Below are 14843 nucleotides of genomic sequence, written 5' to 3'. Positions count from 1 at the left end.
TTCTTCTTATTATTATTATTATTATCATAATTATTATACTGAATAATGTCAACACATTCTGGGGCACTCCCAAAAGTACCTCTTTTTCACTGCCTATGAATATAACTTGGATGGAGTAAGTGCACCTGAACAGTCGAAGTTTGAGGGAGAGGCCGAAAAGTGAAAGCAAATTGAAATTTCTGACGTCGGTAGGGAGTGAGCCCGGCAGTTAGAGAGCAGAGCAGCTGAAGGCTCTATGGCTATCATAGTGACAGAAAGGAGGCAAGAGAAGGATGTTAAAGTTCTTCACATAACCTTGTGTGTCTGTAGGAATTACCACGTCCTCATTGATAAACCTTTTGTTCGGCTGTTTCCTGACATTGAAGTTGTTCGCTGTACACATGATTTGTGTTCGCCATCTTTCAGTGAGGTGATGCTTTCTTGCAAAATGCAGTGTTAGGTGACAATACTTGACACGGCAGTGGTTCGCTATGGTAGGTGAACTCGTGCAGAGCTGTAGAGCCAGTTCACGATCAGGGTGTAGTGTGTGAAAATCTGTCATTGACCTGTTACGTTTTAACCCTTGTGATGTGCAAGTGATTAATACCCCCTCTTCTTCAAGAACAATTTTATTGCCGATGGGTAACTTCTATTTATTATTTGTGTTTTATTGAAAAGATTATGTTTGAGGAACAATGGCAGGGCTTCCGTGTGATCCTCTTCTGTCATCCAGGCCCTAGAAACCTCCCTCATGTTGTGGAAATTTACAGAATCTCCGAGTTAAGTCATTAGCGCAGCCTGTAAGAGCGGTTTGCCGTTTGGCATGTTTTGTAAAAAAGTTTGGTATCTCTGTCTTCATCACTCATGTTATCTGACAACCCTTAATCCCATCCTTGGCTTCACTGGCCAAGTTGAAGTTTTTTTTTTCTTCTTCCAAACCAGTTTTACTTGCTTTGTCCGTATCATTTTACTCAGTCAGCGGTTATCTGAACAACCATGGCGAGTGAACCCAAGACGCATCACTGTAGATGTTTCGTCTTACATAAAACAGAGTCACACTGAGTCATGTTATTCTTCACATGACTGAGCCGAAGGCACCTGGAAATTCAATAACAGGTTGCTTGAAACCAAATTAATGTGAGCATTATTGAGTCTGAAATGGCAGTTAGGCCTCTCTACATGCAGCTAAGCTATAGGGGAAATAACCCAACAACAACATATTCTTAAATACTGCGACCTAAAACCACCTAAACCAAAGGCTGTTGGTTTTAAGTTTTACCTGTGTTTGAAGTCTTCCAAAACAGATAATGAGGTTAAGGATAACGTGCGGACTTGAGGCTCTTCTACTTGGCTGAATTCAAGCAAGACTGTTATATTTAGTCTGACGTGACACACTTGTTTTTGGTAAATCGCTTCAAGGAAACAACGACCAGAAGACAGAAGTTTATTCAGGGAGCACATATGGGCTGAGAGTGTGTTGGTTGTACGGAAACCAGGCTAATTTATGCTCTTTTTGCAACATTGGATTAATGTGACCCAAAAAATTAGCTTGACGCTTCAAAAGAGAAAAGATGAGCTTTTGTTAGTTTTGCAGTGAAGAAATTACAGAGCAAATAGAAGTAATGGAGGCGAAAAATGACTCAAGGGTCAAACATTAGTAGATCATACTTAAAACACAAACACACACTAGCTGCTTTAAGTCAAACTGGCAAAATGCTGAAAGAAGGCAGAGCTTATTAATGCTAAAGACCACACCCAAATATATTGGAAACTGATGTCAAAACGACTTCCATTTGTATCAGAATCAATGTTAATAAGTGGATTTCAAATATGTATGCATCAACTCCAGGAAACATAACAAGAAGAGGAACTAAGGGTCATTGCGTGGTCAGTGACTTATTACGACAACAGGAAGCTCTGCCTTAAAATATGTCAGATTGTTTCATTTTCAACAGATGTTCCAGCTGTTAGTTGGATTCACCTCCTCCACCCTGTGGTTATGCCTTTTTTTTTTTTTTTTTACAATAGTGTTCACAAATTTTAGTTTGGTTGAAAACCGTGAGTCAATGAAGTTGCACATGTTTCTGATAAGTACAGTGTTGGTTCCTTAAGGCCGACTTAAGACCTGCAATTTTGTTAGCCTTTGTTAGGACCATTGTTAGGACCTTAAGGCTTTTGAACAACACATTCACCTTTGGCTCTATACATGTATCATTTTAGCCAGATACTGCTTTGCAAATGAGGAAGTGCCTTGCAACATACATACCAAATGACAAACCTCAAGTTGCCCTCAGTCACACGGAATTGACTTTCATAGCGTGAGCTTTGTGTTGTTCAACCGTTCAAATGACAAACAACACCGGCATCCGATATCCACAAGGAATGTTGCCACCATGACGCCCGTCGCCATTGCCATCAGATACGCTCGTCTGTCTCAACAAAAAGTGGAATAACACGTTTGTGAGAAAAGGGGGATTTTCTGAAGTATTTGGCACACAAGTACTGATGCGTCACTCATGGCTTTGCCCTGCTATGTCACGACATCACATACAAAATGTTGTGTACATTTCTTGTGTTGAACTTGATACAGTGAATGACCTAATGAAAACATGGAAACCCCAGACAGGACATGCCAAAAGACAAGGATTCATTGGTCTGATTCTTGATACAAGTATTTTTAATTAATTTTGTATTTGTCTTAGCAATGATTCACTTCTGAACTTGTTTGCTGGAATGCACTCTAATTATTAATTTATTATTAAGGTTTTCTAAATTTTGCTGTGAGGTTTCTTCATATGTAGAATATTTGAATAAGTTAAGTTTTTGCCTTCTTAATTGCATACTTCCTGTGAGTTGGAAAATATTTAATTGAATTTAAAGAAAGTATTGTATACTTTTAAATTAAGGTTCTGTTTAGATTGTGTAACATTAAGTGCATATCGATTAATTTGCATGGTTTACATTTTTTTTCCTTCAGTGTTATAGTGGCCTTAAATATACGGAGTAAAACTTGTATAATGTAATCTCTTGTTTCCGATCTGTTTTCTTTTGCACTACCTTCTATTCAATACTCTAATATACTCAATACTACTAGTAAATTGTAGATTCATATTTGTTGCTATAGTTTTTGGTTAATATTGAAACATGCCACAAATTCGAAAGTAGTTTTTGTTTCACTTGACATGTTCAAACGTCAGAGATCAGACACATTATGGCTCAATAAATCTGCGCTAATTTTCTTCATGTGACGTGCTCGACTGAGCAATAGAAAAGAGGATGAATCAGAGCCGCCTGCTCTCAGTATGAGGGAAGTGGATTTCATGTCTGTCCCCTTTTCAGCCCCTGTCCTCCTGATGAGCTCAGCCTGTGAGGAGCTCTCCCTTTCCGACTCGTCTTTAAACCTTCCCGTAGCTGATGTTTCATTATCCTCGTTTCTGTCTTGCAGAGGAAACTTCACCGTTCCCAAGCTATCAGATTCAAATATGGGGGTTGGCGTGCTGGGCGTGTTTCTGGGTTTACTTCTGGAGGTGTCCACTCATGGACCTCACGCTGTGCCCCGAAGCTCCTGGAAGCATAAAGGTAAGTTTCATTTTCTTGCTTCAGTGATTCTGAGAAACCCTGATTACACCAAGAACATTAAAGAGTCCCTGAGAAATAGAATGGTTCCCTAAAGTCCCCAAGACCTTATTAACACACTTACAGAATCCCTTAAAGCTAGCAAAATGCTCTAATCCTTAACCCTCTTTAACTGTCCCCTAACATGTACAATACATCTTTGTTAAGTTTAGATTACAAATACTGTATTTTACTTTCCTCTAACACAACTAAATATAATGTCTGACATTTGAAATAGGTGGCTTAAACTGCACAGGCAAACTGTCGTTTTTATTAAAATATTTTGTCCAAAGATAGAATTTCTGATCCAGCAGTTAAAATATTTCTTTGTTGCTAATATGGTTTTTAATGTTGATATATTAATGCTCACTATTAATCTGCAAACATCCGCGATTTATGTCGCTAATCTTAACTCATAACTAAATCACCCATATGTGTTGGTCTCATTTATGTTTCTCAATCTCCTGCTGCAAGTTATAAGGTGCTTATGTTCGTATTAGATGTTTCTGGCGGACGGACAGCTTTGCAAGCTAACTGGTGCGCACTGTCATTATTTTACAAAATCAATCTCTGTTTGTGTGTTAAGTTAATTTGTTGCAGAGAATGAATGTAATAGATTTCAGTTGCTTTATTTTGTTCATTCTTTAGTCTGTCTTAATCTGTTATTCATTAATTGTTCTTATTTTGCTGCAGTGAAGGAGATGCGATTGCAATGCTAAAATTGCGTTTGCCTCAGACTATTAACCCTCTGGACGCCAAAGTCAGGCAGCGTTGAAACTGTCCAACTGCAAATATGAAGCCTGATGCAGTTACAACTGGACACGAGCAGTTGGCAAATTGCTTTAACCCTAATCTGAGCAACGTCATCAGCATTGCTGCTTCAGAGATGAGGAAGTGAATTGGATAAATATTTGTAAATGTTATATATTCTGCGGCTGCCGCAGAGTGATGTCACAATCTACCAATTAGATGGCTGAATTTACCTCCAGACCAAACTCGTGTCCAATAGTTAATTGATTAACTTTAATCTGAATGTGAAATACACTTAAAAATGAATCGATTCAAACTCTTCAAGAAGCGTGTGATTTTAAAAAAACAAAACGCAGTTGTAAAATGAAGGGTTAATCAGTTAAGTTGTTCATGTCATGAAGTAGAGAAACCGCAGGTACTGCAACACGAACGCTCAGTTAGTGATGATTTAGCAAAAAAGTATTAGCAGACAGTTTTGAAACTGCTGCATGCTTATTCCCAAACCAGCCTTGCATCTCCACAGACGTCTGAACCACAACTTTCCAGTTTCCTTCTAAATATTGGAGCATCAAGTGCTGACATCATCAGCATAGCAATTTCCGACCATATGTGCATCAGCACAGTGTCAAGAAACAAGTCCTGGATAAAGTTCTTCACGGGGTGTGTTTAGACACATTGTTATTGACAGGACGTGGAATTTAATTTTATACTTGATTAATTTGAGAGCAGTTTCATTGTTAGAAATTCCCTTTTTTTTGGTAGAATATTTCTATTTTTTCTTCTTCTGATTCTGATTCTGATGTCCTAGCTGTGTATCTGCGTTACTGTGCAGACATGCCTGCAGTGATTGTCATTCGATGTACTGCATCAATGAAAGAAGCCACTCAGATTCCTTCTTGTTTCACAACGCTTTTTTTATCAACCGTGTGCTTCGTTCTTACGTTGACACATAACAGAGGCAGGCCACAGCATTCCTGAAAGCACTGTCAGAGGTCCTCAGTGTTGGGAAGGTTGATTAAGTTGGGTTCACCAGACCCACTTCTCCTATTTCAACAGTGTCATCTTGTGCAAACCAAAAAAATGTTGACTCTGATTTTTAAAAGGCATTAAATTACACACTATCGGCCAGATCGCCACACATATTTCTACATGCAAACTGGGACTTAAAAAATAAAAAATAAATCTGTGCAGTAATCACACTCACACAGTTGTAGTGTGGATAGTTTTTTGACTTGCACTACCTCATAGATGTCTTAACAGCTTCATTAATCATTTGCCATGACACATAACTGTTGAAACTGAACATGTACCGTCACTTGTCTTCTGCTGTCCACTGTCACCTTTACTACGAATTCCTGCTTTGTGTTATATCTGTGCTGTTTCCAGTCTCCTTGCTGTCTTGCCGTCAAGCATGGTGTTTGTCTGCTATGCCTCACATAAATTGCTGCAGTTCTTGGTGAGAACCAGCACAGCTTGAACAAAGTGCAGTTCCTCTTCTCACAGTCTTCAGCAGTCAGTCAGCAACAGTGTTTGCTTTCATCTTTGTGTGTTTGTGTTCAAGCACCAGCAACATGAACCCTCTTGCACCTGGTGCGACTAATGCTGGCCGGATCCACACAAGCCAAACACAAAACATGTTTTAAGTGTGTAATGGTGACCTGTTGGACGTTAAAAGAAGATGTAATTCTCAGATTTAGATCTGATGGAGTTTTCGGAGCCGGGAGTCTTCAACTATTCCACGCTACTGCTGAGTGAGAAACAAGACGCGCTGTATGTGGGAGCGAGAGAGGCTGTGTTTGAGCTCAGCAAGAAGAATGTGACCCTCAGTCACAACAAGGTATTCAAAGACAACCAACACTTTGAAAAAGACATTTCTCACTGGTGATTTCTGATGGATTTGAAGCTTCTGTGGAAAGTGGCAGACGAGCCCATGAGGATGTGCACGCTCAAGGGAAAGACCAAAGATGTGAGTCCTTTCTCCATGTTTGAATCAGTAAAAATATATCAGCCCACATCTTGATGTTTTACCTTCTGTATCACTCAGAGAGATTGTCTGAACTACATTCGAGTGCTCCAGTTCATGGATGACCACCAGCTTTATGTCTGCGGAACGCACGCCTTTCAGCCTCAGTGTGATTATCTGGTTGGTATTAAATTATTATTATCATGAAATTATTATTCTCCAGTGAAGTATTCTTGGACAGTGTAGGCTTCTTCCTAGGCTTTCCATTTCTACATCAGGTTCACTCACCATCCGTATGTAGATTTTTCTTTTTTAGAATTCATGGTGTCTAACAAAGGTCTTGTTTGTCTGTGCTTGAAGGACATAGTCATAAGTTTTTATATTTGTGTATAATATAAGTTTTATAATTGTTGTGTATTAAATTTGGGAAAGCTGTTTTTTTTAAAAAGCAAAGTTACAATGCCCCAACCTTCCACAGAGACTATCTGACTTCTCTTTGGCGGGTCGACCTGAAGACGGACGTGGACAGTGCTCCTTTGACCCGATGCAGAGTTTCACCACAGTCATGGTTGGTAAGTAAATCTTCTGTACCACGGCTCAGGTCCTTTTTGCTATTTTAAAACCAAAGCTGTATACGCTTAGGCTTCATTTGCATGTGGCTTTAAAGCGTCATTTTCCGATTCATAACAGCCACATATGATCATCTCTCTCGGGCTCTCATCTTTGATCAAAGATAACAGCAGTATATGTATCTGCTGTGGAGTGGAGCTTGGAAGACTAACTCTCAATCATGTGCTAATCGAACCCTGAGTCAGTAATATCATTCCTGATGTTTTTTTGTATTAAGCATTGATTTAAAAAATTGTCCGATTGTCTGACTTTTGTGTAAGACACTTTTTCATCCATGAGCCAGATCTAGAACACCTGAATCTGTGATTTTGGAGTTGGCTTTTTGAGTATTTCCATATATTAGTAGTTTTACTTCACACACCAAGGAGGCCTAATTCGAGTGTTGTCCATTTCCAGATGGAGAGCTGTACTCTGGGACAGCTTTTAACTTCTTGGGAAGTGAACCCATTATTTCTAGATATTCACAATCACAAACGCTCTTGAGGACAGAGTATTCCACATCGTGGCTTAACGGTAAGTATATTTTCAAGGCTTGCTTTTTACTGTGTTGTGATGACTCTTGTGTATTTAGAAAAGTGTGGCATGTCAGTCAAATTTACTTGACATTATTCATCTGACTGAAATATACTCAGGAGACTGAATGCCAGGAAAGCAACAAAAATACATGAGGATGGAAATTCACTGAAGAACAACAGATAAAATAAAGTAAAAGAAAAGTGAAATGAACAAAAATCTACTGTTTAGAAAGCATGTGGCTGGACTTAAAGTATTTTTACAGTGGTGTTTTATTTAGATGAATGTACTGAATTATCGGGTTATGTCTATGTTGTTGACACATGGATGTATGAGCTGATTTTATTCTTCAATTTTCACAGAGCCCAGTTTTGTCTTTGCTGACGTGATCAGAGATGGGAGAAATGATGCAGATGGTGAAGATGACAAAGTCTACTACTTCTTCACTGAGGTGTCTGTGGAGTACGAATTCTTTGGCAAGCTGCTGATTCCCCGTGTGGCCCGTGTCTGCAAGGTCAGTTGTCTTTGTGAACCAGTTGTCACCTATCCTCAATATCTATGATTTGCACTTATCTTTGCATGTATTTTAACACCACACCTACATTTGTTTTTGTACTAATCGCCTGTCAGAAAGTTGACCTTCCCAGCTGTTAAAGAACTCTGTGGATCTCCTCTCCTCACAGGGCGACCTCGGGGGCCAGCGGACGCTGCAGAAAAAGTGGACCTCTTTCCTGAAAGCCAAATTAGTGTGCTCCATGCCTGAGCTCAACTTTGTCTTCAATGTTGTGCATGATGTTTTCATCCTCAAGGGTGCTGACTGGAGGGAAACTGTCATCTATGGCATCTTCACCTCTCAGTGGTCAGTGGTTTGAACCTTTTCAGAAGAGGTCAAGAAGTCAAACAAGAAGAGCGTGTTGTGATGATGTTGTTCTTCAGGGGAAATGTTGGATTGTCTGCTGTCTGTGCCTACAACATGACGGCGGTGGAAGAAGTGTTTTCCAAAGGCAAGTACATGCAGAAGGCCACCGTGGAACAGTCTCACACCAAGTGGGTGCGCTACAATGGCATCACACCCTCTCCTCGCCCTGGAGCTGTAAGTACCTATACACACGTTCACCAACTTCATTTTTGCCCAAAATACTGAAGCTCCTCCTTAACCCATGTCATTAAAAAAATCATGTACAAAAGCAAATGTTTCTCATTTGGCAGTTTTACTGCGTGGATCTAGATGAATGCATCAAAATTTCCAAGCGATTGTGCTTAAGGTTGTTATGCACTCTTGAGAATGACATTTCTTTCAAGCTGAGAATCGAGCTCCATCGCTTAATTTGTGTGAAACGGCGCCATCTAGCTGTCATTTTCTTGTAATCGTTTGCATTAAATCCCTTCATGAAGTGCATCAACAACCTGATGAGGCATCAGAACATCAGCAGCTCCCTGCACCTGCCTGATAAGACGCTACAGTTCGTGAAAGACCACCCCCTGCTGGAGGATCCCATCCTGCCCATCGGCAACAGACCCAGACTCATCGCCAAAGACGTCAACTACACTCAGATTGTGGTAGAGAGAGTTGAAGCCCTCGATGGACGGATCCATGATGTCATTTTCACTGGGACGGGTAAATTAATACAGGCATGATTTCTCATTGTTTAAGTGTCCATATCAACAAAGGTCAAAGCTGCAAATCATTGTCGTCCAGATCAGGGCATCCTTCACAAGTCAGTGATATATGAAGGAGACGTGCACACTGTGGAAGAGATTCAGTTGCTGAAGAATGCTGAGCCCATCAAAAACTTGCTGCTGTCACCAGAGGTCAGTATTGCAGGTCTCAGTAGTTGATGCTTCACTCACAAAATTAGTCCGCAACCTTATCTGTGCAAGAAACTTTCACCTGAAACATGTCTGTCAAGGCCCAGGGGCCAATTCTGGCGCACAAAATCAAATCATATGCGGCTGCCAAGAACTTTAAATCCATACAGTTGAAATCAAACTCAAATATTTGTATAAATATCAGCGTTGACAGACTGGCTAGTGGAGTTGTACTTGTCAACAATAATCTGTAAAATTCCTAAATAGTGATGTAGTTGAAAGGGGAATTGGTGGAAGATGGGGTAGTGGATGAATGTCAGGATCCTGCAACAAAGAATGGCATTTACAAACTGTTCAACAAGTATGGAGTATGACACCCCTGATCTAAGTTTATCAAGTATCATGTGATTGCCATAATAACAAAATAATTGAAATTTAAAATAATAAATAAAAAAAAATAAAAAATAAAACTATTTGAATTTGATTCAGTGATGTTGCTGTCCTCCTCAGACTCGCTCCCTCTACGCTGGTTCTGACTCAGGCGTGGTCCAGTCACCCACATCCTTCTGCAGCCGCCATCTGTCATGCACTGACTGTTTGCTGGCTCGAGACCCCTACTGTGCGTGGGACCCTCATGGTGCAAGTTGTGTCAGCATCTTTGAATATCCCCATCTGCAGCTCAGGTAACACTCTGACTGACTGTATGTTGTACTACAAAAACGACAGATTACAATTTGATGTTTCTTTTGTTCTTTCTTTCCAGCATCTTGATTCAGAGCCTGAATGGCGATGCAGGCCGCTGTCCTCCAGGTAAAGTACAAAGATGTAAACAAGCATTGAGGCCATATACAAATGTTACACAAATATTTTCAAGACATTAAAAGAGCTTTAGTTTAACTAAGGTGATAGAAAAACTAGAATATAGCCACCACCGTGATTTATTGTGCTATTGTCAAACTGATGCAAAATAAACAATATTTTGTTGTTTAAATATATGTATGGGTCCATCATTTCATTCAGTAATATACCGAATTAATTCAAATTGAAAAATGTGGCTTCTTATACCATTAAACTGTGATTAATTGAGATTAATGAATCACAAATTCTCTAATTAATTAGATTGTTTTTTTTTTATGATGTGGCGTTTTGCCGCTGAGGTTGAATCATACTGGAAGTGTTAATGTTAAAAATTGTACTGTGGAGGTTGTCCTACAGACATGGTGATGGAAAGTGTGAAGGATGTGATTCCTAAAATGTGCCCAACATGTGCTGTGAGTTCCACTAGATCTTCAATGTCTGACCCTGGACTCTGTCCTCCACAGTGCCTGGGCTCCCGCTGAAGGACTACCAGCCTGTGACAGTAAAACCGGGGAGCTCTGCAGAGCTGCCATGCCTGCTCAGCTCTAACGTGGCCCAGGTGATGTGGAAGGCCAACGGCTCGCTCCTCACCGAGGACTCTCGATTCCACTTCATAGGAGAAAATGGTCTCCTTATTTACAGCGTGGCTCCCGAGGACCAAGGCCACTATGAGTGCTGGTCTGTGGAATGGTCTTTTGGCGTTAAGAAAAACTTCAGCCGCCTCTTGGCTGCCTATGTGCTGGCTCTGGACCTCCCGCCCAGACCCTCTCATCATTCCGACCACTCGACGGTCAACAGCGTAGAGGCAGCTCGCTCCCTGTCTGTTGAAGGTAATGTTGAGGCTGATACGGTCCCACTAACTTCAGCCCTTGCCCCTCCGAGCTTCACGCCTAAGAGCTTTGTCACTCACCCACCTCAAACTGACACATCACTAACTTCGTCTCAGAGCAGCACTTTTGTTATCAAGTCCAACCCCCTGCTCCCAAGAGCCAGCGCCTCTCGACCAGAGAGTCAAGACCCAGAGGCAGAATACATTCAGCACAACAACAACATGGCGCTCCTTTCACTCTTCCTGCTCTTTTTCCTCCTCTTCCTGGCTGCCTTGGCATATAACTGTTACATGCAGTACCTCCCCGCCTCTTGTCTGCGGCTGCGAGCTGTTCTTTTGGGAAGTCACAAGAGCGCCACGCAGCCCGAGTACCGAGCCTGTGAAGCGGGTCTGATGGAGACGTCTACCACTGAAAAAGTTAACATGACAGAGCAGCCCACCCGGAATGGCAGCCAAACAACCCAAAATTTGCGAGCTCTGCGCGACACTGGTTACGAAACCGAGCCGGAGTGCGGCAATGGGAGAATCTCTTCTCACAGTTTTGGTGACGAGATGCCCTCCCATGAGAAACCCTTTGATGTGGACTGCTCATCACAGCCAATACAGTTCGCAGACGCAGATGAGCTGTAGACCCAAAGTGGACACAAAGTTGTGAGTCCCGCCACACGTGATTCTGCATTCACACAACTTGGGTTACGTTCTTTTGATCAGTATTTGCACAATAACAATGTTGAAAATAATCCCAGTCATGAGCCTCTAACCTTAGTCAGCAGGAGACGACATTGGCAGCAGAAAAAAGGCAAAATTTACGATATCAAAATGTAACCTTACTTGTGTGGATGGAGTTCACATCTCAGTCGCAGATACTGGTTGGAATTCTGCGATCGCTGCACACGTTTATTGCCCAGCAAGAAAAGCTATGTGTTAAATTCCAAATTGGAAACATTGTTTACCAAATTGGTAAGATGCGCTGTTTTCCAAATTGGAGCCGTTTGTACAGCCTGGGTGGGAAGTGGGTGTGGAAGCAGGGCGCGTTTCTCAGGGAAGGATTTCTCTGTATGCTGGACGAGCGGCTCAGCGAGGAGCCGTTTCAAGACAAGTCATTCTAACCACTGTGAGGTGTTGAAGGCGTCCCAGGAGTGAGGCGGTGCAGCCTTGTTAAATTTGTGCAGTTACTGTTCTGATGTCATGAACTCAGATGCTCCTGTGTGTCAATACTGATCGCCTCCATGTACAGTGGCCGTTTTTCTTCCCTGGAAACAATCTGAAACTACTTTTTAGTTACTTTTAGTGAACCTTCTAATCCAGAACCTTTACAGATTATTTAAGATTTTAGCCTGTGGTATTTTTTTTATTTATTGCCTTGTGCCAGAGCTCAGTTCTTATCAAACATAATGGTTTTGTTCTTGTCATCAAATAGTCTATTTTTTAGTTAAATTATTCATCAGTGTTTCAGATTATTCATTTTACTTTTTGTATTGATTTTTTTAAAAAATGATTGAAAATGTTTCAAAAATGAAAATACTTCAGTGATTTGTCACACAAGATTATATGTTATAAGATGTTGACCTCATTATGCATAACAGGTTTATGGTGAGGATCCATGGTGGCTTCATCAAGTGAGACACCACTCGCCAAGGTTGCGATATCGAGTTCTGATGGATGACATTATTTTCTGGAAGTCACGTTTTTCCATCCCTCCCTTCCTCACAGCCTCTTCTTCTGTCGACACTGCATCATCACTGTCCTTCTCTGGAAGTAGTCCTCCCTTTACACTTCCTTCCTCCTCTTCCTCCTCACCTTCATTCTCCAAAAAGCCCCACAGTACTGAGGGTCAGGAGGTAAGGCTCTTGCCGCCTCTGCTGAAGGACCAGGCCTGGGGTGTCCATGCTCAGGAGGCCTTCCTGCTCTTCTGCTTGGCCCTAGGTGAGTCCTGCTGTCTCTGACACTCACCGTCTTGTTTTCCCTTCATCCTCACACCTGACATCTGCATGCTCGCAAACAAACAAGGATTGTCGTCTTTGAAATATGAATGGCTAGCTTCACCGAAAGAATCCCAAACCCCACTTTATTTTTTTTTGAAGTCTTTGTCTTTGGATGGCTAAGTGTCTTCTTCTTGTGAAATGGCAGTCTGACATGAAGTTGAAGTTGTAAACTCATCTATGGTGTCAGATGTCTTGAAGAAACTCGATATTTTTATGCCTGTGAACACAATGTAAATATATTTGTGTATATAGAAAAGACTTTTTGTAGATGTACAGTTAAGTTGGCTTTGGGTGGGTGGGGCAGTTCTCCTTAGGGTGTTCAATAAACATGAAACTTTTTAAATCTGCCTCTTCATTTGACTCGCCTATGAAAATGTTTTCCTCTTGATGTGGACTCTGAATAATGCATGCGCATCTTGTAAAATGCAGTGTTAAACACTTTTGTCATTGCAGGAAGCTGGGCATGGAGGGTGAAATATTCACCTTAAATATATCAACCTTTGATGTTTAAAAAAACTTTTCTGGACATCATTTGGAAACGTACCCTCTAGCTGAACTGTTGCTGTCACCATGGGCGTCCCCTGGTGGTTTGGTTAATAATGTCACAATATTCATTCATTAAAAATAGATTGGGTGCTACTAATTCTTATATTCTGCCTTATTCTGTATTAAAAAAAAGTGCATCTTTGATACCGAGCATGGCACTGCGGTGTGAAGTGTGATTTGTTTTTGTGCGTTGCATTCAAAGCAGTTGTGCCCTTGATGTCATTGACTCTGTCCTCCAGGTCCCAGTGACGTCAACATTCACTGGCTCAAGGATAAGCACATCCTAAACACCGCTCCAAAAGGAGTAAAGGAGTATCGTCAACCACTGGGTTCAGGCTTGGTTCTGGTGAGCAGCTGGCTCCAAGAGGGGCCACTCCTCAAAGATGCCAAATTCCACTGTGTTGCTGAGGCCAGCACAGGAAGTGACGTATCTGAGATTGACCTCCAACTCAGTATCGGAGGTATTTAGAAATGTGTGGTTTCTTATAGAAAAAAGTCATCACTAGCCCCCCTGACCCTCCAATTTTAATATTTTGTTTTTAGGCATTGGTGTTGTGAAGGAATCCTTGTTTCAAGTTAGTTCACGTGTCGTGGGTATTGCATTCATCATAAACAGAAATTATAATGGCGGCACTTGTATCCTCCAATAGCCATCTTTTTGTTTATAATTTTAATACAATTGTAAAATAAACTATCAGATTGTTGGGTAAAACACATTTTCAAAAACATATTCCAATTGCAGGAAATTACACATGGTAAGAAAATAGTGCCTTAAAAAATGGTATCTAACATTCCAACAAAAGTAGGAGTGAAATGATCAATGCTGCTTACAAACGTAGGCTTAAATACAAGATTCAACTTCAAACTTTGCTTTTAAAGTGGTTCATTCTTATCTTTTTTTTTTTAATTTTTTTTATCAAGTTTGCATCTGATGCACAGTTTACATTTAAAATTCAATCGCACTGCTTGAATGTAACTCTAGACAGGAAACCCCCGACAGTCCAGAATTAAACACATCAAACTGCACTATTGTACAAGTCTTTTGTTGGTTGACAGATGAGAGCGTTCCATCGAGGGACTTAAACCAGTGGAGAAGCGCAATGACTGAGCACGAGCAGCTGCTGAAGAAGTGGCAGAAGGCCTGGGTAGGACCTGCCGGAGTGTTTCCACTGTCATCCTCATGCAACTTACTCACTTGGTGAACCTTTCACAGCATGACTGATGAATGGTCTGGTGCTGTGAAACTGACAAATTTCAGTGTGTCTTTCGAGCATGGACGTGAGACTGAGCCAATAACCAGCTGTTGAAGCACATCACTTTAATACATTCATAGTAAAGCTTCTCCCCTCTCTGGTATATTAGTATT

The 14843-nt window shown here is 41.0% G+C and overlaps 1 protein-coding gene across 7 annotated transcripts in view; it reads left to right on the top strand.

Moving 5' to 3' along the window:
- Window positions 1-13780, top strand: part of sema4d (sema domain, immunoglobulin domain (Ig), transmembrane domain (TM) and short cytoplasmic domain, (semaphorin) 4D) — a 36905-nt gene extending 23125 nt beyond the window's left edge. For 4 of the 7 annotated variants that reach the window (XM_053854782.1, XM_053854779.1, XM_053854781.1 and 1 more), the window contains 14 exons: window positions 3425-3558; window positions 6036-6181; window positions 6248-6310; window positions 6389-6487; window positions 6786-6879; window positions 7334-7450; window positions 7813-7964; window positions 8134-8309; window positions 8387-8543; window positions 8846-9068; window positions 9150-9262; window positions 9770-9942; window positions 10023-10069; window positions 10582-13779. In XM_053854782.1, the coding sequence (XP_053710757.1) occupies window positions 3462-3558; window positions 6036-6181; window positions 6248-6310; window positions 6389-6487; window positions 6786-6879; window positions 7334-7450; window positions 7813-7964; window positions 8134-8309; window positions 8387-8543; window positions 8846-9068; window positions 9150-9262; window positions 9770-9942; window positions 10023-10069; window positions 10582-11576 (2652 nt within the window). In that variant the 5' untranslated portion in view covers window positions 3425-3461 and the 3' untranslated portion in view covers window positions 11577-13779. Of the gene's footprint in view, window positions 1-3424; window positions 3559-6035; window positions 6182-6247; window positions 6311-6388; window positions 6488-6785; window positions 6880-7333; window positions 7451-7812; window positions 7965-8133; window positions 8310-8386; window positions 8544-8845; window positions 9069-9149; window positions 9263-9769; window positions 9943-10022; window positions 10070-10581 lie in introns of all 7 variants that reach the window. The other 3 variants (XM_053854776.1, XM_053854778.1, XM_053854783.1) reach the window with 1 other exon arrangement.
- The last annotated feature ends 1063 nt before the right edge of the window (window positions 13781-14843 follow it).

This window comes from Synchiropus splendidus, chromosome 1, assembly GCF_027744825.2.
Source record: "Synchiropus splendidus isolate RoL2022-P1 chromosome 1, RoL_Sspl_1.0, whole genome shotgun sequence".
In the NCBI taxonomy this organism is placed as follows: domain Eukaryota; kingdom Metazoa; phylum Chordata; class Actinopteri; order Syngnathiformes; family Callionymidae; genus Synchiropus; species Synchiropus splendidus.
This window is presented reverse-complemented; position numbering and strand designations above follow the sequence as displayed.